Here is a 21623-nt window from a genome sequence, read left to right as displayed (position 1 = left end):
ACATGAAACCAGTTTTGAAAAATTCGGGCATTAATGTGTTAAATTATATTAAAATGTACATAAATGAAAATGTTTATTTTACTGCAATTCTGGATCCATGACCATAATCAGGCATCTAAAAACAATCCCTCACAATCCGATTCATCACAACAGTGAATTTTGTATGTATAATAACAATATTTCAAAGTGTGATTTATTAATTTTGTGTAGATTTGTTTATTACTTTTTTTCCGGTAGGTGGGTGGGAGGGTTTTAGAAGGGTATTTGTTTGTATTAATATGATTAGGAAAAACAAACCATTAAAAACAAAATGGCTCTGTTGTATTTTTATTCTATTGTATATGAACAGTGCATGTCCAGTTTGATAAAATAAGATAACCAAGTTGCTTGATAAATAAATCAGTAGTAAATCTCGGAGACACACATAACACTCAAATGGCACTGTTTTCATAGAATGACCCTGATCCATTAAGAGTGTCCTTCTCAGCCCTCACTGCCAGTTGGTGCCAGTGTGAACTGGACTACAACCAGCCATTCAGTCCCAGTGTCTCTCCGTCTTGAGAGCTTTATGCATGATGCATCTCTCACACAAGAGCTGCATAAATACTGCAGACCAAGAAACATCCTCAACAGGAAAATGATTTGCTTTTCTCCTATTCTAAAATTGATTTTAGATTTAACATCTTAAGATTTTAAGATCTATGTTGTGTATAAAGAAACTTAGGACCTACAGTATTTACAGTGGGCCTTCACACATTTTTCCCTCCCAGTATCTGAGTAAACACACAGGAGAGCTGAAGCAGAGACACTTTAAGTGCACTCAGAATCTAGGGACATTGCTTTTCATAGAGCTGGTGTTAAAAATCTACCACACAGCCGAAAGGTCACTCTCTTCAGGGAGGCTGAACGGAGAGTTTTAAGTGCTTGCGGTTAGACTGCTCTTCAAAAGGCAATGGGCTCTTAGCTATTCATCATGGAAAAAAATCACTCTATAATCAACAAAGAGATGAACGACAGAGAGAAAGGATTAATAGTAGCACTTAAAAAATATGTGTTTGAATTGGTAATCTGTGGCATGTTCCGCAGTGTAAGTATTGCTGCAGCACTTTGGATGCGTCCAGAGGCTTGATATCATGCCAGAAAGCTTGCAAAAGTACACTAACATGCAAATATGAATACTATTAAGTCAGGAATTAATGCTGGGAACTCAAAGAGAGTGAACCGTAACACATAAAGCGCCATGCTTGAGATGACACCTTCATCTCCGATTTTAACAGGAAGTTTCTCTGATGCCTCTTCTTGTTTGCACTGCATTTTAGACAGATAACACCATCGACAACACTACAGTGCTCAGCATATATAAGTACACCCCTCACAAATCTATCTTTTATTAATATTTTAATAGGAAGCTATAAGAAGTCAAAATCTAAAGCTTATCTAACAAAATAACTCACAATAACAGTCCAAAAACTAGTACACCCAAATTTATATGCTATAGAAAAATATTAAATACAAATTTATAAGAGGAAAAATCAAGAGAAGCAAAAAAAAAAAAAAAAAAGGAAAAATATTTTTTTTGTTGGTTGTAATTTTAGTTTTAAATATTTTGCTTGAATTTATTTGTATTATCTTTCAATGTCTAAATATGTTTGATAACTAAAATATTATTTTAAAAAATAAATTTGTTTAATAAATCTGTTTTGTTTAAATGCACCAAAATACATTACCTATACTCACTGAGTAAGGATGTAACGATTCACCATGAGTTGGTTGAAAATCGATTCAAATATGTGATGATTCAAACCGGATGAAATGTTGAATGAATCGCAATACATGTTTTAAACAGAGGCGGCGCTGTATTTACAGGCACAATCTCGCTTTACCTCCACATAAGCGGCGAGCAAGAGGTGGGGCAGCAGAGTAACTACCAAAACCCATAGTTGATACTTCAATGTTAAAGAGAAGAGATACGAGTGCAGAGGGAAATTTTAATATCCAAATGGTGCAAAAAAATCTTAAAGACAGGTATTATAATAATGTTTTATATACTGATGCATCTAAAGATAGAGGAAATAGAGTGGAGGTAGCGTACGTAGTAATAGATTTTAGTATAAGTTATTAAAAGAATCTCAGATCATCTATCAGTTTATAGTGTAGAAATGGTGGCAATACCAATTTTACTTCAGTGGGTTGAGGAAAACAGATCATTAAAAGCACTGTTATGTTCGGACTTAAATTCCTCACTGATAATGTTAAAGAATGAGCATTTTGAAAGCAGAAAGGATATATTGATTGAGATATTGCAAACATTATTTCGCATTCAGATGGTGGGATCAGAAGTCAAGTTCTGTTGGGTTCCAGCTCATAGTGGAATAACAAGGAATGAGTTGGCAGATGAGGGCGCTAAAGAAGCTACAAGGAATTCAATTATAGACATGGAAGTAAAATACAGTAAAAGTGAGATGAAGGTTTTAATCAAGTGTTTTTTTAAAAATTGGTGGCAAAAGCAATGGGAGGAATGAAAAATGGGATATGGTTGTTTGATATACAAAGAAATGTAGATAAAGGAAGAATAACAAGTAGAAGTAGGAGGGAAGAGAGTATAGTTTCAAGAATTAGATTTGGACATAAAGAACTCAACAGTATATTGTACAAAATGAATCAACATCAGACTGGAAAATGTGACTATTGTAGGCAAGAAGAAACCGTGGAGCATGTTAATATTAAATGTCCAAAGTACAATAGGGAAAGGAAATTATTTATTTTAAATTTAAAAAGTTGGTAAGAAACAAGTCTAGATAGAACTTTTACTAGATACTAGATAGATAGGACTAGATAGAATTTTTTATTCTATTTTTTAAAATGTCTAAATTAGGTAAAAGGCCCACACTCCTAACGGCGGTAACGCACCTAGAAGTATGCCAACCTCCAATAAAACTCATTAGAAGAAGTAGAAGAAGGGGCGGCAGAGTAAAATGACAGCTGTAAAGTCTGACATGCAAATACTGCAAAAAAAGACTTTTACATATACTAACAGAAGAACAAATATGATCACACACACCATCAGTACAGCGAAACACGTCTATACGCAAAAAAAATAAATAAAAACATTAAAAAAGCCAAACTATGCAGACTGGATGATTTGCAGCTTGCTCTGATGAGTGCTACAGAAATCACACGGTGCATCAGTGTTTTCCTAGCGAACGTGTGAAGATGTTTTTCAGACTAAAGAGAAAGCTGTTCTGTTACAGAAGCAGGTATTAGATCATTTTTACCCTCTCCTTTTTAAATAATTTTATGCATATTTTATTCAATTATTTTGTAGCTAATAATTTATTATCAATTATTGTAAAAATGTTCAAGATGATCTCTTCTTAAGTGTATCACACTGATACATACTAATCAATTATACAAGTAATTTTAATTATTCACCTTCATAATCATGTTTAACTCCTGTCTCTATCCTAAAATAATTAGTACATTTATATTCAGCATTTTATGCCAGTGGCCAGTCCCCCGAAGCAGAGGGCATATTGACCACCTCTATACACACTGCTCTCTGCTTTAGAAAAGGCTTTCCTCTCCACACTCCACAAGTTCATATATATATATATATATATATATATATATATATATATATATATATATATATATATATATATATATATATATATATATATGTATGTATGTATGTATATATATATATATATATATATATATATATATATGTATGTATGTATGTATGTATGTATATTTATTCTTCTTTAGTTTGTGTTATTCTTTTTTTTGGAATTTGTTTATAAAATAGCTATTTAATTATGGAAAATATATTAAATTTTGCAAAAAACGCATTTAAGAAATAAATGAAAGAGCTTTTCACCTTAAATTTGTTTCAAATAATTTTGTTAAAAAATCGTGACTAAATGGTGAATCGTATCAAATCGTGAGGCAGGTGAATTGTTACATCCCTATCACTGAGGAATGGATAAAAATATTCGTTTTCAAAATGGATTGTACTCAGTTATGCTTAACCATGTGTCTGCTGTATGTGAAGTCAAAAGACGTCCATGTCACATGCTGCCAAGAGGCTCATCAGAGCCTGCCGATACAATACATATTTATGTACCATCCATATTTAACAGCTCGCTCTCTGTTTTGTTAAGGACATTCAAAGAAGCTTGCATTGTTCATCTCGCTTTTGATGTTTCATTATGAACAAAGATACAAGGGAAGCTCAGTTACTTTGAGATTAATAGACTTGATTCAAATGGTAACCTTAAACAGTTTCCAATCTCTCTCTCTTAGTGAGAAATGGTTTGTCAGGCCAGCACGAGGGAGCCCAGTCTGGCACGTTCTCACACGTCTCCCTTGCTTTCTCGTGCTCTGTCTCCCCCTGCCTATTTTTTTCGTATTCCTCCTTCAGCCCAGCCTCCCTTAACCTTTCTTTTCTCTCACTTCTTCGCTCTCGCTCTCTCCTCCCCACCGTTTCTCTGTCTGATCTCAGAGAGGGATGGGTTGATTATCTGTGTCTGAAGTAAACTGCCCTTTCTGCCAATGGCCAAGGTCAATTACGGCCACACATTCAAAGCAGAATGAATGTAAGGGGTGAAACACAGATGCTGCAGATGAGCTGTTTCCCCTAAGCTTCAGTGTGAAATCCTTCTTATCTTTTCGATTTACCCTTTTTTGCAATCATTTAAGATTTGTACATTTGTAGGAGATCCGCTGTTCCCGGTGAAATGCCACAGGAGCTATATTTAAGTTTTTACTTGCGGTCCTGTAATTATGTGAAAGTAATTAACTTCTCAACATGCTCCTACTGAGATCATCAACCCTTCTCATGTTGCATTGTCTCACACGGTGACTCTTGAAATGCGAACAAAAGACCCCATGTACATGCATATTCCAATACTAAAAATACTGATGTCTCTCTTCGACAAAATAAAAAGGAAAGAGGGGGAAAAAAACTTAATTGCTAGGCAGGAGCCTTTCAAGCGTTACCATGGTTACGCGATAGAAAGGTATGTGCCGTTTTAATAGCAGACTGTGAAAAGGAAGAGCTGTCAAGAAAAGAGCATCAGGCAGAAGGCGGTTAAAAGCATGGATTGCCTCTTCCTAGTGGTGTTTGCTGCCAGAGATCAAAGTTAGACAGTGTGACACATATCACCTGTCTAATTTGTCGGCTAGGATGCAAAATTAAATAAAGCTTTCATTGTATTGACCGCCGGCTCTCTTTGTGTCGACCCATGGGAGACGTTTGCAAGCAGCAATCAAGTTTAGCAAGCAAGGGAGGTTTAGCCTGCTTGAAAAGCTTTTTTATTGTTAACAGTTATTATTTTTTTTTATCAATACAATTAATTGGTTCTTTTAATTAACTGTCTGTATGATTCAGTCGAGGGATTAACATGTGGAATCAGTTTGGGATTGCTAGAGCAAGCTGACGTGTAATGTTCCTCTGATAATTGTAAATTGATCAGCATCAGAATTGAAATGCTAATGATGGAAGGAAATATGCCTTCTTCACCATAAATAACCAATCAGTAACCTTTCAAACCAATTAGCTGTTAGAATCAGAATTGCATCTAAAGTCTGCCTGTGATCAACACAACAGGTGGAGAGAGACAAACACCACAAATTAAACAACAGGTTTAGAGTATACAGATTTATTTAAGTCCACATTATTTGCATTAGATTTACATTAAGTCGTTTCGCAGATGCCTTTGTCCAAAGCAACTTACAATTTAGGAGGAATTCAGCCATTCAACAAGAAGAGGCATATTGTCAGCTTGGAATTATAAGGTTCTATCTGACATTTTGTCAAAATTGAGTTATTGACATATTCTTATTAAATGACAACTTATTTACATTATGGTATGTTTTTTAATATATAAGTTGTTTACATTTTAAAACTTTTTATTTAAAAAAAAAGTTACACACATACTGTTTCAGTATGGCAGTATAGTTCAAATCATCCAGAATGCAGATAGAACCTTATATTTTCAAGGTGACAATATGTTTGTGCTCAGAGAATGTAGTAATAGAGTAAGTAGAAAAAGAGAAAAAGTGTGTTTTCTACAGGTGAGTTGTTAAGCCCAATTTTTGCACAAAAAAAAAAAAAAAATTTATCAGGTCCGTAGCCAGGTGGGGTTTGAGTGGTTTGAAAGACCCACCGCCTTTTTGTCAAAGTCCAGAATTTGGCCCCTACATTTGCTTATTTGTCCCATTTTTGACAGTATGCCATCATAAATTGTGAAAATAACCAATAGAAGAAGGCCTTAAGAAGAATAACCAATAAAAAGCTAACTAAAGATGGCTTTTGTTTTTAAAATAGACAAATTCTGACTGAGGTAATGAGCTTGCCAGTTTGTTTGTTTTTTGCCTATAGGCTACAGTTTTTCATTTAAAACAAGTTTTAACAGATTTCCAATTTTTGTTGTTGTTTGTTTATATGCGGGATGATAATAAATTAGCATTTAAAATAAGTATTTTTTCATATTTCTAAAATTCTAATCTCATTACATTTCATATAAAAGTGTAACAACTTGTAAATAAAGATACATTTTTGTAAACAAAAAAAAAAGTATAATAAGCACTTTGACAAAAAATGTTGGAAGTATTTTGCTGCATCAAAAAGTGTGGTAATGATAACCATCTGACAAGCTAATGCAGCACAAATTAGTGCCAAAAATGTCACTTAAATGCAATATTGAACCTTGAATAACTGCAAAATGCTCCACTTTTTGAGAAAAAAGAACCACCCCATTTAATAGGCTGATTATGGGCCTGTTGTGGGCGGGTCGCGGGTGGATGAGATTAATTATTAATGATTTTTGCTTTGTATTTTTTAAACGCATTCACATTTTATGAATATGTTTTTAATGCATTTTCATCAGCCAAACGGGCCCTATTCATTCATTTTCTTTTCCGCTTAGCCCCTTTATTAACCAGGGGTCGTCACAGTGGAATGAACCACCAACTTATCCAGCATACGTTTTATGCAGCAGATGGCTATCCAGCCATAACCCTACACTAGGAAATACACACATTCACACACACACTCATACACTATTGTCAATTTTAGCATACCCAATTCACCTGTACCACATGTCTTTGGACTTGTGGGGGAAACCAAAGCACCCGTAGAAAACCCATGCAAACACGGGGAGAACATACAAACTCCTCACAGAAATGTCAACTGATCCAGCCGAGGCTCGAACCAGTGACCTTACAGGCCCTATTGTGCATGCTAATTTTTTTTTTTAAATATGCAAATGGTGGAGGTCAATTTGTTAAAGCAGAAATAGAGGCAAAACAGATCCGAGAGAAACAAAAGGAAGGACAGAAAGTGCCGTGTGGGAGCGTTTTAACGAAGTGGTTAACAAGGATGGTCCGTTTGTTGAATTTAAGTTACATTGCATCTAATTCTGAGTAGATTTTAAGTAAACTGGTTGGGGTTTGGGTTAGAGGCAATGTGAGTTGACATGTTTCTTAAAGTCAGTCTGTTGAAGGAGCAGTATCAACAGATATTAAGCAGACAGCCTACTAATACTCAAATAGACCATCAAAATCAAAGTTAAGTCTTGGATGCATGTGTGAACCAGTGCTGCCATGATATATGCCCCTTTGATGTTGTCTCTGGCAAGGGATTCCTCCAAGTGGCCCAAAGACTAATAAACATCGGTGCCAAGTACAGAGCAGTTGATATAGGGGGAAACATACCCCATCGCCAAACAAGTTTGTGACAGGGCAAAGCAACAGGCTGCCACTGGTAAGGAAAAACTTCAGAGATGCGCAGATTACAGTAGCTCACTTAATCCACTGTTAATAACGGAATGATCCATGCTGATCTGACATCATGCTTAAAACAAAGAATTAGGATTATCGAAGTGCCATTCGAATGCAGGATATGTATATAACTGATAAAATTATATATGCAATCAAGTGGATGATTAGTATGAAGGTGCAGATTTGTGTGATTTGGGTGATCCGCGGGGAAGAGAAGAGGGGTCTTGGTTTTATTCAGAGAGGTTGAGGTGATCTCGGAAAGAAGGATAGTTGAAGGATGTCAAAACATCTGCACATCTTTCTCATTCAAAGTCTTTTTAATGTAGGAAAATAATCAAATTGGACTCTTTAGTTATTTGTTTTTGTATTTAGTGTCTTCCTGTGTGAATCTATTTTATTTATACGTTCATTATTAGGGTTTGTCAGTCAGTTTAGCTTTTTATCATTCTCAAGACTTCTGAGTGACATCAAAGGAGGCTGGGCCTTTGTTTTGGGAAAAGGCTTTGTGAATCAGAGACGTTGTGCGTTCTCTCCACCATAATAATCCCTTTCAAAAGAGAAGTTGAAAAGTTGCTGAGATGAAAGAAAATCTCAAAGGCATCTTCAAAACAGTGTAATCATTACTACAAATAAACATTTTCACTTTTTACTTTAATTTAGTACAATGAAATCATTAAGTCATTGATAATTTGGTCTTTGGTCGTAATGACACTTTCTTAACAAATAATGGTAGAACTTCTGGCCGTAGGAATGTCCTTATTTTTGACTAAATTAATGAATTGTTTACATCATCTAACAATGTATTATGAAACTTATACTTTTTCTTAAGAAAATGTAGATTTGTTTATAATTAAACATTTTGATTGTGACATTCTAAAGCAGGTCGCACACCAGAAGCGCCGCTTGGCGCCGCGACACGGCACGCACATGACAGTTTAAAGTATCACACACCAGACGCGCACATTCGAATGATATTTAACATGAAACTAATCAGATGACGCTCTGTGGCGCGGCTGAAAAATGAACCCCGACTTGCGGCGCCGGTGTGTGTATTCTGATAGAAACCTATGTTTAGAATTCTAAAATGCATGGCGCTGCGTGGCGGCGCTTCAGGAAAATATTGAAAGGGGTGGTCTAACACATATTTCATACATTCTCTATTAAAGTATTGGACTGAGTTTTTCAGTGTTGGACACAAGAGTATTTCTTTTCCCAAAGTCTTACTTCTGGGTCGAAACTAGTTTCACTCTTTTTTCAAACCAGGCTCTTGGTTAGGTAACCTTCTGTGAATTCTGAATTCAAGTCAAACTTTGCTCACAAGTGTGAACTAACAATAGTAGCTTATAAAAAAATCTTTTACCTATCTATGCTTAAAGGCACATATATTTGGGAAGGTTTTCTTCATTCAGTGCTGGAAATCATCAGCTGGTAGGTTCTGGTTTGTGTTAAAGCACTTGGTTAGCATTCAGTCAATGAAGTCAGCTGTTAGTGTTTAATCAAGGGTGGAAGAGAGCCCTCCAAAACACATCCGAGTTCAACTCCCTTACATAATGCAATTTCATCCCATTTATTCTGCCATTGCATCTGACTAACATGCCACTTAGTTCCTGTCTCCACTCCTTTTCTAACCAAATACCTTGTCTGGAGTCGACAAGAACCCATTTAACAGAAATAGCAGACAGGTAGAGCTCTGTGGAAATCCCTTTATTTTAGCTGAAAATTAAGTGATCTGGCCTTTAGATGTAGCACTTTAGCTATATGATTTTGAAGAACAGTTCTAATAATGCCTATTAATAACTTTTAATAAGACACAGTGAGAAAGTACGTTCAACTTTCATTATTATATATTATGAAACCTCTATTTGTGATGACCTTTTAAAATATATGAGATATAAAGTCTTGTTAATTTCTAAAGGAAGTAATTAGAAACTGCTTTACTGTAAAATCTGACTCATTTGCCAGTTAGAAGAGACTTTCCGATGAGACTTGTGTTTAGATCCTGCTTTCATATTCAGATGTGAGGTTTTTAATGTGCAGCTTAATGATGGGTGTTAATGGAACTTGTAGATTTCCAAATGATAGTTTTGCTGGTATTTACCAATAGAGACGAGTGCTCCTGGGATTACTGAAGTGGTGGAGTTATTGAATTGACAGAGCATGCCTGGAAGCTTTAATCGATGCAATAATTTGCAGGGTAATGCAACATACAGTGTTTACAGATGGCACCAAATAACGGGTCATACAGAGCAGATGAATTGCTCTCACTAGCTAAATGAAGTCATTTAGAAGAAGATCGTACACAGCAATATTTTAAAATCTTTAAATGACATTGCTGAATGTCTTTAATATGACTTTATATAAATGAAATGGTTGTTTTAAATATATTATAGATTATATACAGTGTTTTCTCTTGGGTTTTTTCCAGCTGTGGTGGCAGGCCTTTTACACAGATCTTCCAACTAAATAAGACGTTATTTCAATGAAAAATGTCATGAGCACAGTATTACATGTCGAGATTGCATTTATGTAATATGATTTCCTCTGTTCATGCTCAAAACTTCTTACACATACTGAATCACAAGCTGCTTAAGTGCAGATTTTCTTGTGGGCTCTCAAATAAACGCTCCTGAAAAGCAATTTAGTGCATTTATGTGACGGTATGTCCCCAACATTAATTAGATTTGCTTGAAATATTTATGCATGACTCCAATAGACCTACAGAATGGCATTGATGTGTCCTAAAGGAAAGTGAGACGGCCCTAAAATTCAGTAAGATAAAGTAATTGTATGCAAAACCACAAACCTTTATCTATAAAAAAGTATACTGTAATTATAGAAACTGTGTTCATCATAACTATAGCTATGTTGTGTTTGCTGCCCTTATGCATCATGCAGCCCAGACAGTTCGTCAGTCAGCAATGTAACTTTGAAGGGTTAAATAAATAATGCACAGTATTACTACAATTACAGAAAAGTTCATTCTGTTATAATTAGGGCTGAGTGATAAAATCTGTATCGATATTTATTGACTGAACACTTTTGTCAATAACGATAAAGAAGTTTGATATAAAGGTTCGGTATGAAGGCTATAGTTTTATTAAAATGTGGCTGCTGAGCGCGCAACTTCGGAGGAATGGCAATAAACTAAGGGTGTAAGTTTGTCATTTTCAATAGAGGCACGCAACTTGCTTAACGCGCACATAGTGTGCAAGTGGCGCGTGTATTTTTCAGGTACACCTATTTAAAAAACATCTGAACTTTTACGAATGCCACGAGTGCACCCCGATTCATGTAAGTAGAACTAACCATTCTGCTTCACATTTTGTATGGAATATACACATTTCAGTAATAAAGGCAGACTAATTACCTCAGACAAACACACTCAAACACTGCAGTGCTTTTTACTTTTCTCCATAGCTGCGGCAATGGTTTGTCCATTTGCCATCCTCTGAGAAAATGGTTGTTGGCCACCTAGTTATAAGACACGCCATCGAAAATGGTGAAGGAAACCACATGCTCGCGCTTGTCACTTACGATCAGAATGACAGCATATGTGAAAATGAGTGATGTGTAGCAGCAGTGAAGAGATTGTAAATAAAAAAGGATGTAAGGATGTGTCCAGAGTAGCTTTTTGGTTTCTTTTCTTGTGCATCCCATCCATTAGCTGCCCATCTGAAAGATTTTTTTAGCATGGGGGTAATATAGTCATTCAACTTCACAATTTGTAATGTTGCAGTATGTGTTTGAAAAATGATGGCTGGTTCCTTTACTTGAAAGCTCAGATTTGATTAACATAATTAGTTTTGTTTACAGAGTTTGAGGTTTACTGTATGATTATTATTGACTCCTTACAGATGTTGATCTACTTTTACCATTGAACACACTTGGTAACATTTTATTTATTTAAGTTTAAGAGTCTCTAACATTTAAAGAGATGAGATTTTTTGTTGCAATATTTTTGTTCATGACTATTAAAACTATTTGCCTTAGTAATGTTGGTAAATCAAAATAAATGAGGATTGAGCTTTCCCGCATTCCCACCTGGTCTCTATGTTTCCAGCCCCATGCTTGTATTGTCAATATGTAAAGACATCAAAGAATTTGTGGTATCTCAAATCTTAAACTAATATTCCTAAATGTATTGTTAAAAAATGTTCAATAATTATCAATATCGAATGATATGAAACATGATATCGTAATATTTTTTTTGCAATATCACCCAGCCCTAGTTAAAATTCACTTACATTTTAATATGTTTTAATGTGATTATAACCCTCTATTAAAAAGAAAAAAAACAGCAACAACTGAAAGTTTTGAATGATAGGGTGTAATGTAGACATGGAGGGAATAAATTTTGGTGTGGTGCCTTATGGAAGAATGAATGTAGCAGAAACCATGATATGTGCTATATGTTGTTCAGCAGATTAAATGCATAACACTTCATTTTAATGCATCTAATGAAGGTCTTTGTTCTCCACAAGCAGGGGTGAAATTTTTCAGGAAAATATGGGGCATTATGATCAGATTTGTGGCTTTATTTTCAATCTCTCGAGAAAAAACATGTTTCTTTAAACTTCTCATTTTGAGAAATTATTTTTAGATTCAATATTTACAGATAGTGTTTACCGCTCCTGCTAGATTCACAGTCTGGCATGATCTCAAACTTTTCGAACAAACTGCAAAATAATATTCCTTGGAGCCAAATGAAGTGTGGGAGTACAGTATGCCCACAATTTGCTCTGGGTAACTTGTTTTATTTATTTATTTTTTTATAATGCTCTTGAGCTGTGGATTCAGATGCTCTGAAATGTAGTAAAGGAGAGGTTGGAATGCCCTTGCTAAAGTGTGGATTGTGCAATTGGATATGGATATTTGAAGAAAATAATAGACTTAGCATGACTGAGCATGGCACCCAGAGTGAAGGTGAAAGTAGAGCTTAATTTGTCATGAGCGAATATCACATTTTGTCTTGGGGCCAATTATTTTGTCTGTATGCTCATTCAGGTTTCAGCAGACAGACCTGCAGTGTCTGCCTGCAGATTAGACTTCAGGCATATCATCATGCATTCAGAGAACTAGAAAATGTACAATAATTTAAATCTGCACAAAAATGTTAAGTCTCTGTTGTCTTGTTGAGTTTTGTTATTTTAAGTGTGCTAATTAAACAAACCGAAACTCCACATACACATTCACTGTTTTAAGATGCAAGATATTCAGATTCAAGATGTAATACAAAAGAGTTTTAATCGATACAAAACAAATTTCTGATATTTTTATTTTTGGTTCTCGCTGATACATTCTTGTTTTTTTTTTTTTTTTTTAAAGATATACTGAGTAGAGAAACAACAAAAAATAAGCTTATTAATTGTAGTAATTTGTTGAAATTGATATTTCCTTTAGTCATTTTTTAAAATTGTTTGTGGCTGTTAAAATATCCTCTATATAAGCTTTTATTTTGACTGTTCATTTTATTGCGCTATTGTATTTTATCTTTCATTTAGCTAATAATGCAGAACACTTTCCAGTCTTTTTTTTATTTCAGTGCCACGGTATTTACATAGCATTTAATATAGCAATGTGGTGAACCAAATGTCATCTATAAATCATGTAATATGAAGTATTTTGGTTATACATGCATTCATTCATTCATTTTCCTTCAGAGTAGTCCTTTATTCATCAGGGGTCACTACAGCAGAACAAGGAAGATGCCCTTCCAGCCACAACCCAGTACTGTGAAATACACATAAACTCTTTTGTTCACACACTGAACAATTTCATTCATTCATTTATTTTATTTTCAGCTTAGTCCTTTTCTTAATCAGTGGTCGCAACATCGGAATGAACCGCCAACTTATCCAGCACATGTTTTACATAGCGGATGCCCTTCCAGCTGCAACCCAACACTGGGAAACACCTATTCGCTCTTGCATTCACACAAAAACACTACGGACAATTTAGCTTATTCAATTCAGCTATACCACATGTCTTTGGACGGTGGGGGAAACTGGAGCACCCAGAGAAAAGACTCTTAGTTACATATGCAGTATTTTTGTAATGCATTTCACATTAAATAAGAGAGATGTTTAAGTCAAATTTCACACATGGTTCAACTAAGTTTCACTCTGAGAATTTGCGTAAGCTTGATGTTTATAATAAGCAATTTTAATTCATTGTAAACATAGCACTTTTTTGTTTTGTTTTGGACTTATGATCTAGTTTTATTTGTGATGCTTGTATGCCCAGTGGATGTCAGCAATTGAGATCATACAATAGAACTCTCCCCCCCCCCCCCCCCCCCCCTCCCCGCCTCATCTCTCTCACTATAAAGAGGTCTGTTAATTTGTGCACTATTTTACTTTCTTTGCTACTGTCATATTTACAATTGCAAACTTTCCATTGATGTCTGTAAAAAAGGAATGTTTTTCACAGTGAACACTCTGTTGTGGTGGACACTGAGTCCACTCCACACACTTCACCTATCAGTCCACCTGATTTGGTTATTTGGTTAAAGGTTATTGCACACTAAATCCAAAGGTTTCGTCTGTGATTTTTCACACGTTACAAAATAATTTTGACGTCACGTTGTGTCTATCGTATCGACACACAAATTCATTTATTTTTTCAGCATCCAAAAGGGTGGTTTGAGTGGTGTTTTGACAATTCAGGTCAGACATACAAGCAAAATCCAAAATGGCCATTATATTTTATTGGCACCTTTTCTCATTGTGCCAAGTTATTTGAATGAAGCAATCAAGACCTGAGTATGATCAAACATTTTTTTCTTTCTTCTGTTAGATCATTCCTGACCTTTAAACACATTTTATATCAGATGTTCTGAGTTCAGGGCAAACTTAACTCTACTGTGTAACAAGAATTACTCAAAAATAATAAAACTTTAAAATACGACTAACAAAAAAACTACTAACTACTAATAAAATGACTCCATGAACCTTCTCCTTTCTGTATCCCTGAAGGCATTTGCATTTTGTTAATATTTGATGCATGTACGATTAAGATTAACCTCTTGTTCTCTTTTGTCTTCTCTTTCCCGCAGGAACTGTTTACGCCGGAATGCAAGTTTAAAGAGTCTGTGTTTGAAAACTACTATGTGATCTACTCATCCATGCTGTATAGGCAGCAGGAGTCGGGGAGAGCATGGTTCCTTGGCTTGAATAAAGATGGCCAGGCCATGAAGGGGAACCGGGTGAAGAAAACTAAACCAGCTGCTCACTTCCTGCCCAAGCCATTAGAAGGTAAAGCATGCTCCCAAATCCTCAAGAGAACGGTTAACATCCAGGTCACTGTGACTCTGGCAGAATGGTAATGAAGTGCATGAGTCCCTCAGAGATATGCTTTAGCTTGATGCTTTTTTTTTTCTTCTTCACTTCTTCCTTAACTGTTTTTTACACAATTCTTCAATATAAGGTCAAAGCTTCTAAACGGGGAACATGGGAATACTTTCGCAAAAACACTTCATTGGGTAATACAAGTGACTGGTTATTTTAAACAAACCGACACACAGAGAAAGTCTCCAGTCCAAGGTTCATGCTTTCAAAACATTTGATACAAACTAGAGAGATGGAGGAGGTGGAAGAGAAGACAGAAAAAAAGAAGAAATAAAGATAAGAGTGGAGGAGGAAGACATATGAGGAGAGAGAAATAATGTAGGATGAGGACATTGAAAGAGTTGAGGAAGGCTGATGTAAGAAGAGGTGAGAAGAGAGGAAGTGGACAGCAGTCTGAAATGAGATGAGAGACACTCTAATTGACAGTGAATCGTGGTCTCTTGATAGAGGCCAGACAGAGTTCAGGCTAATGTGAGCACATCTGCATTGACTGCAGTCTTAAGAAAAGCAAGTGAAGAGAAAGGAATGTCAGTGGTCAGCGTAGAGCCAGTGTCACCATCTGTGCTTTACTCCCATGGGGCTGTACAAGGTGTGGATTAAACATCTACACCTTTGTTTCCTTATATTATTCCTAATAATGTTGCCCAGAGCTTGAGTTGTGAATTCAATTCTTTGATAATGTATACAGCTCTGGGAAAAAATAAAGACCACTTAAACATTTTCAGCTTCTCATTATTTACTGGTTTTGCTGAGTACTGTATGTGTTTGCTAAACACAAGTAAATATTAATATTACCTTTATCAAACCTTACAGAATAAAAGTTTGTAGGGGTGTTAAAATTAATTGTTTTTTCGATGCACCCAATACAGACACGAACAACTTGGTATCAGTTCAGTAATAATCATAACCAGTTATTACGTACTGACGTCATTTATCCCATACATGTATGTGTTATATGCCAGCTTACTTTGGCAAGGGAGGAGACCACGAGTAATTAAAACGCTCAAGCTACTTAAAAAGCAGATAACTGTGCACAGTTCACTGTTTGTGAGTTTGCTGGAAGGACTTTTACTGACAGGGAAGTACATCAGAACCCAGTTAGGAAAAAATAAAAGCTGTAAACTCTCTCTCACCCTCTGTGGCATTTTCGTGAGGTAACATTTTATCTCCTCTCTTGGCTGTTACAACATTACTCTGCTGTTACTTGTGAATTCAGACACAAGCGTGTCTGTAGAGCGAGCTTTCTCCACCACGTTGCCATCTTTAATGAATCAGCTGATCGCCGTGGCCATTTAACATCAGTCTCTATCATGTGATTAGTCATAGGCATTTAAGAACTCAACAACATTCAAAAAGCAAGCGGGATAATATTTACATTTGTTAATTTGCTTTAAATGCTCAAGTTATTTTGTGCATGTACTTGAGTATTGTTTGATGCATTCAAAGAGTGTTTTCTTTGAACAGGTTAAATTAAAGGTGCAGTTCATATACCTGACTGATTGTAGAAAAGGACAAAATTGTATTGCGAATGATATATAAATACATTTATTTAGGTTATTACATTTAAATCTATTTAAAAAAAGTTATGAACTTATATCAGAGTTATGAATTTTAATACAAGAATTATTGTGTTGCTAAGTAAAATATCAAATGGTTTATGCAAAGCATCGAGAAATATCATTGAGATATCAAATTGAAGTGAGTTGATGCTGATAATCGTAACCGAACCGTACTATGAGACCAATGTGGGTTCACACCCCAAAATATTTTTTCAGAAAATGACAATTTGGTCAAAATAGAAAACGTTTTTACTCTTTCTGTATATTCTGTTTTTAGTATTCTGTACATTTAGGTAATTACAGATAAAATAAAAGAATATTCCTGTAGTTTTCATATAATTTGCATTTGTTAAATGTTTTACCTGAAAATAATGCATCACTTGATATGCAGTGAAAATGAAAAGTTTTGCTGAAACTCTAATTGTTTTGAAAGCATTGACCTTATGTATCAGATCAGTTGAGAAACATTCTAATAAACAACTATTAGTTGGGTTCTGGTTAAAGTTTTAGGTAAAAGAATTTTGAAATGGGCATGGGGATGGGATGGGATGTCCAGACTGATATTTTCCTTCGAGGTGAATCCAAAAAACAGAGAGAATTTCTATAAAAGTGGCTGAATAAAATAATGTGTGCTTTACCGCATGTCTTCTGTAATAGCATTGAAAGAAACAAACTACAAATGTGTGTAAGAAGAAGCAAGCGCAGGTCACAGGGCTTAACAAATGTCAGATTAAGAAAAAATAACAATGATCATGAGCATGTGGAGTTAGCATTTTATTTTTTCAATGAGCTCTTCACCAAGGGTTCCATCAGATATATTTGATCTAATAATCCCATTAACTGATTACATAATGATTTATAACTCAATAAACATTATTTCACAGCCTCACATACTTAAGAACTACCTTCACATCATTATGATGGACAACCCGTCCTTCCCAATATTCCTTACAGCTCCTTTATAGCCACACTGTAAAATCTGTCTGGCTAGCATGAGATTGATGCTTTATGTACGGTTTGAGGTGTAATTTGCAATGATGTGTGGCCTCTTTCTGTCTGTGCAATGCTTTATTGCGGTGTACAGATGCCCACATTTTAGACCAGTCTCTCTTCCTGTTGTGTTTTTAATTTTTTTCCCTCCACTAATACCTCAACACCAGCCAGGAACCCTTAGTGCAGCAGCTCTGCTAGGAATACAGTAAGTTAGAACTGACGTGAAGCAGTGAACCTAGTCAAATGCATCCCGAGAGATCAGACAATCTTCCCATCACAACTAAGGAATGATGCAGCCCTGCTGACAGCTCGCCTGCACTTTGACAATCCCGCACATGTCCTGTCAGAGCTACCCTAATGAATGTTGTCTTTTTAGCCAAGTTTTAGATTTAGAAATGAGAAACTTTTCTGCATGTAATTATTCACCGATTTCAGTCAGAAATTCCTGGCCGGCCCCACAAATCTTTTCCAATGAGCGAGACAGATGGGGCGGCTGCGGTTACCTGGCTGACTCTTGCCTTCTCTCATGTTTTTCTTGCAGTTGCTATGTACCGAGAGCCATCATTGCATGACGTGGGGGAGACTGTGCCCAAACCTGCCGTGCCTCCCAGTAAAAGCACAGAGCCGGCCGTCATGAACGGAGGCAAACCTGTCAGCAAGGAAACCAAGCCCACCACATAGCCAGATCCCAGCTCGGCCATGCTCAACCCCGGAGAGCCGTGCTCCTTTTGTCAGACTCTCCATGTTTGTGGATCAGATCCAGGCATCCTCTGCTCTCTCCTCCCCATTCCCTCCGCCTCTCTTCACTCCTCTGACTGTTCCGATCTAATTCGACGACGGACTGGCTCCGGAAGAGTGGTCAGCTGTGCACGTAGGAGGATGCAACTGGATAAACCAGCTAAACTTTCACCATGGAATGCCCTAACTGATATGGAATGCCTTTTGATATACAATAAAGCCGATGTTTTTCTCTAATCGAGACAATCCACGAGAATGAAATTGTGTACCGCAGGCGCTTGCGTGGCGGTTCTTTTGCCTGCTAACAGTCACCCGTTATAACCCTTTTCTTGAACCGTGTCGCAGCAGAGACCGTACGTTTCAGATCTATTTTCTATATGCGCAGTAACACCAGCCACGCTCTGGGGTAATACTGTAAAGATATACATATATGAACTGCAGTCCACACCTTTTTTTTTATTTTGATCAAGTACACTCCCGTGTCTATTACTTTCTTGGTGTCCCCCAAGTTTGAATCTCCAAACCTTTCCCTTTTGTCAGTTGCTTACGAAATTTGTTGTCGGGGCAGTGTGCAATGCGTTCTGGTTTGCAGTTCCAAAACACAACGACGAATTGTCCTTTCATGACACAGATGGTCAAGAGACGTCAATCTTTCGAGGGGACGGAGCCTCCTAAACAGAATCAAGCTCATTATCAAGGTTCAGTGCTCATGTTCTCTCATTCTCGTAATATCTAGGAAGGGACGCAAGTATACTTAGACAGCAAATGCCAGCGAGTGCATTAGTCATGCTCGCCGCAGTCAAACACAAAGAGCTGGCATGTACTGGGGTAAGGTGTATAGAGTACATATCACGATCTAGTATGGTGCCGATCGATTTTAGTCCCAGTAACTAGGTGAATTTCCACTTTTCTTTGCTCTTAATTTAGAGCGTGGGCGCTAGGGATATCTATAGGCCTTGTAGGCCTCTGGTAAAGGCCCCATTTTGACATGCTGACTCCTCTGAACTATGGCCTAGGTCGGGTGGGTGAACACATTAAATGTGACGAGAGTGGCAGCCGTAAAGAAATACATTCTACTTCAGGCCTGTGCGCTAAAGTGGCTCAATTTAAGTAGGCACCATTACTATTGGCTGCTCACCCATTTTGTTCAGCAAAGGCATGGGCAAGGTTAGTATTATCATGTTGTTCTTGCAGCGCTGATGCAGTGCAAGAAATGGCTTCTATAACGATGTTTTCACTGTATACAAATAAAATAAAAATCTTGAAAAAAAAAGTGGTAAATAAATAAATAGATTTTTAACTATCAGATATTACAATTCTGAAACGAGAGGGTTTTTTCCTAGCTCAGCATGCAGAGTCCAGTACTGCTCATCATGTGCCTGTGATGACCTCTAACCCAGCATGCAAAAACATGTACCCAGTCTGTGCTGGGTTAAAGGTGCCTCAAGCCCCAGATACACACACAAACACACACACATGCACAGAGACAGATTCAGTAGCAACGAAACACACAAAAGTCAATTGTTACCAAAGTTCGTAAACACGAGAATCCAGCCGAACAAATATCAGCATCTTGGAGGATGGTGGTCCTCTGCGGTTTTTGTCCTCACTGTGACTAGGGTTCATCATGAAGAACAATTGTCTCGAACAGTCTCCAAATGATGTCCTTCACTTCGATTGTTCATTTAGTACAAGAGCGGGGTACCTATTACTAATCACCTGCATGCATTTTCTTAAGGACCAAAGTATGGGACGGCTAGAAGTGTCTAAAGCTAGTTTGAGGTGTAGGGCTACAAATGAATGGGCATGATTATATAAGGCTCTCTCATACTCTGGATTGAGACCATTGCACTTTGCGTTTGAAATCGTCATCTACTCACATCTACTTAGGATTTGAACAATTAGCCAATTATCAGCTGAGCTGACATGAAGCCTGTCTTGCTTTAACAGTTTTCATAGTTTGAATGATGAATACCGTTTAGAATGTTATGAAGTAGAACGAAGCTATGCTGCTAAATACAAATATATCGTACACTTCATTTGAAGACCTATATTTTAATTTATTGAGAGTTTGAGCTAGTTTCATATTAGGAGATGTTCAAGCACATTAGTTAGAGTTAAATATTTGTCTGTACAAAGCCGAATTTAATGCTAGAATGACATGCCGCACTATACAGGAAAAGTAGCTTCATATTGGAAATCAGTTCGAGGCTGGTGTCCCACTTCCACACGAAACAAATCACTCACTCCAATGAGCTCTACATGCTGGGCTACAGCGGCCCTGCAGACCAGTGAACTGGTTTTACGAAGGTTGAATTTATTTTTGTAAGTGACTGGTAAGTGAGTATGTGTGCATTTGTTAGTATGTTTGTTTGTTTGTTTTTCCTCTTTCAAACGTCAAACGTGTTTGTTTCGTTCCATTCAGGTCGTGCGTTACGTCGTTAAATTGTAATGAGGAGCAATCGCCGAGCAAACAATTGATCATTTCTGTGTTTTTCTCTGTATTCCTGAGTTTCAGTGGTGAAGGAAGGTCTCCATTGTCTGTTGGTTGGTTTTGAACATTGATTTGACAGTTACTTCATCTGTTGCATGGGAAGAGGGTGGCATATATGAACTGCATGTTGTAGGCTATGTGTATCATGGACTGTTGGTATGTTCTGCTAATTTTACATACATATATGCAAAGAGTTTGTCTGCACTGTACAGTTTGTGTTTGTTGTATACACAGATACAACATATTGAATAAAATATTTATATAAAGGTGTATTGAAATCTCTATAACCCATTCAATGGCATAAGTGTGTAATAGATTCATGTAGTCACGTAATATGCCGACACCGAGGTGAGACTGTTTTTGGTTCTTGTTTAATTGTCTTTAACCTAGTGCTAATTTATGCTATAGTCAGCCTTGAATTTAGGCACTAAATTTTCTTGAAAATTTTTATTAAATAACAAAAGAATAATTTGAAATTTTGCATACGATTAGAATCAAAGTACCTCCAAGTCCTAGGCCATGGTGGTCCACTAGAAAAAGGTGGTTTGCCAACTCCAGAATGGAGGAAAGTCCTTACCTCAGGTGGAGGAGTTCAAGTATCTTGGGGTTTTACGACTGAGGGAAGAATGGAACGTGAGATTGACAAGCGGATTGTTGCAGCGGCAGCAGTAATGCGGTCGATGTACCGATCCATTGTGGCAAAGAAGG

The 21623-nt window shown here is 36.6% G+C and overlaps 1 protein-coding gene across 7 annotated transcripts in view; it reads left to right on the top strand.

Moving 5' to 3' along the window:
* The window catches only part of fgf14 (fibroblast growth factor 14), a 216248-nt gene extending 195063 nt beyond the window's left edge, over positions 1–21185 (top strand). For 6 of the 7 annotated variants that reach the window (XM_009304735.5, XM_073911835.1, XM_073911836.1 and 3 more), the window contains 2 exons: positions 14840–15038; positions 18225–21185. In XM_009304735.5, the coding sequence (XP_009303010.1) occupies positions 14840–15038; positions 18225–18364 (339 nt within the window). In that variant the 3' untranslated portion in view covers positions 18365–21185. The remainder of the gene's footprint in view (positions 1–14839; positions 15039–18224) is intronic. The other variant, NM_001012382.1, reaches the window with a different exon arrangement.
* Positions 21186–21623: the final 438 nt, after the last annotated feature.

This window comes from Danio rerio, chromosome 9, assembly GCF_049306965.1.
Source record: "Danio rerio strain Tuebingen ecotype United States chromosome 9, GRCz12tu, whole genome shotgun sequence".
Taxonomy (NCBI): domain Eukaryota; kingdom Metazoa; phylum Chordata; class Actinopteri; order Cypriniformes; family Danionidae; genus Danio; species Danio rerio.
The sequence above is the reverse complement of the archived record's forward strand: the minus strand, read 5'-3'. Positions and strand labels throughout refer to the sequence as shown.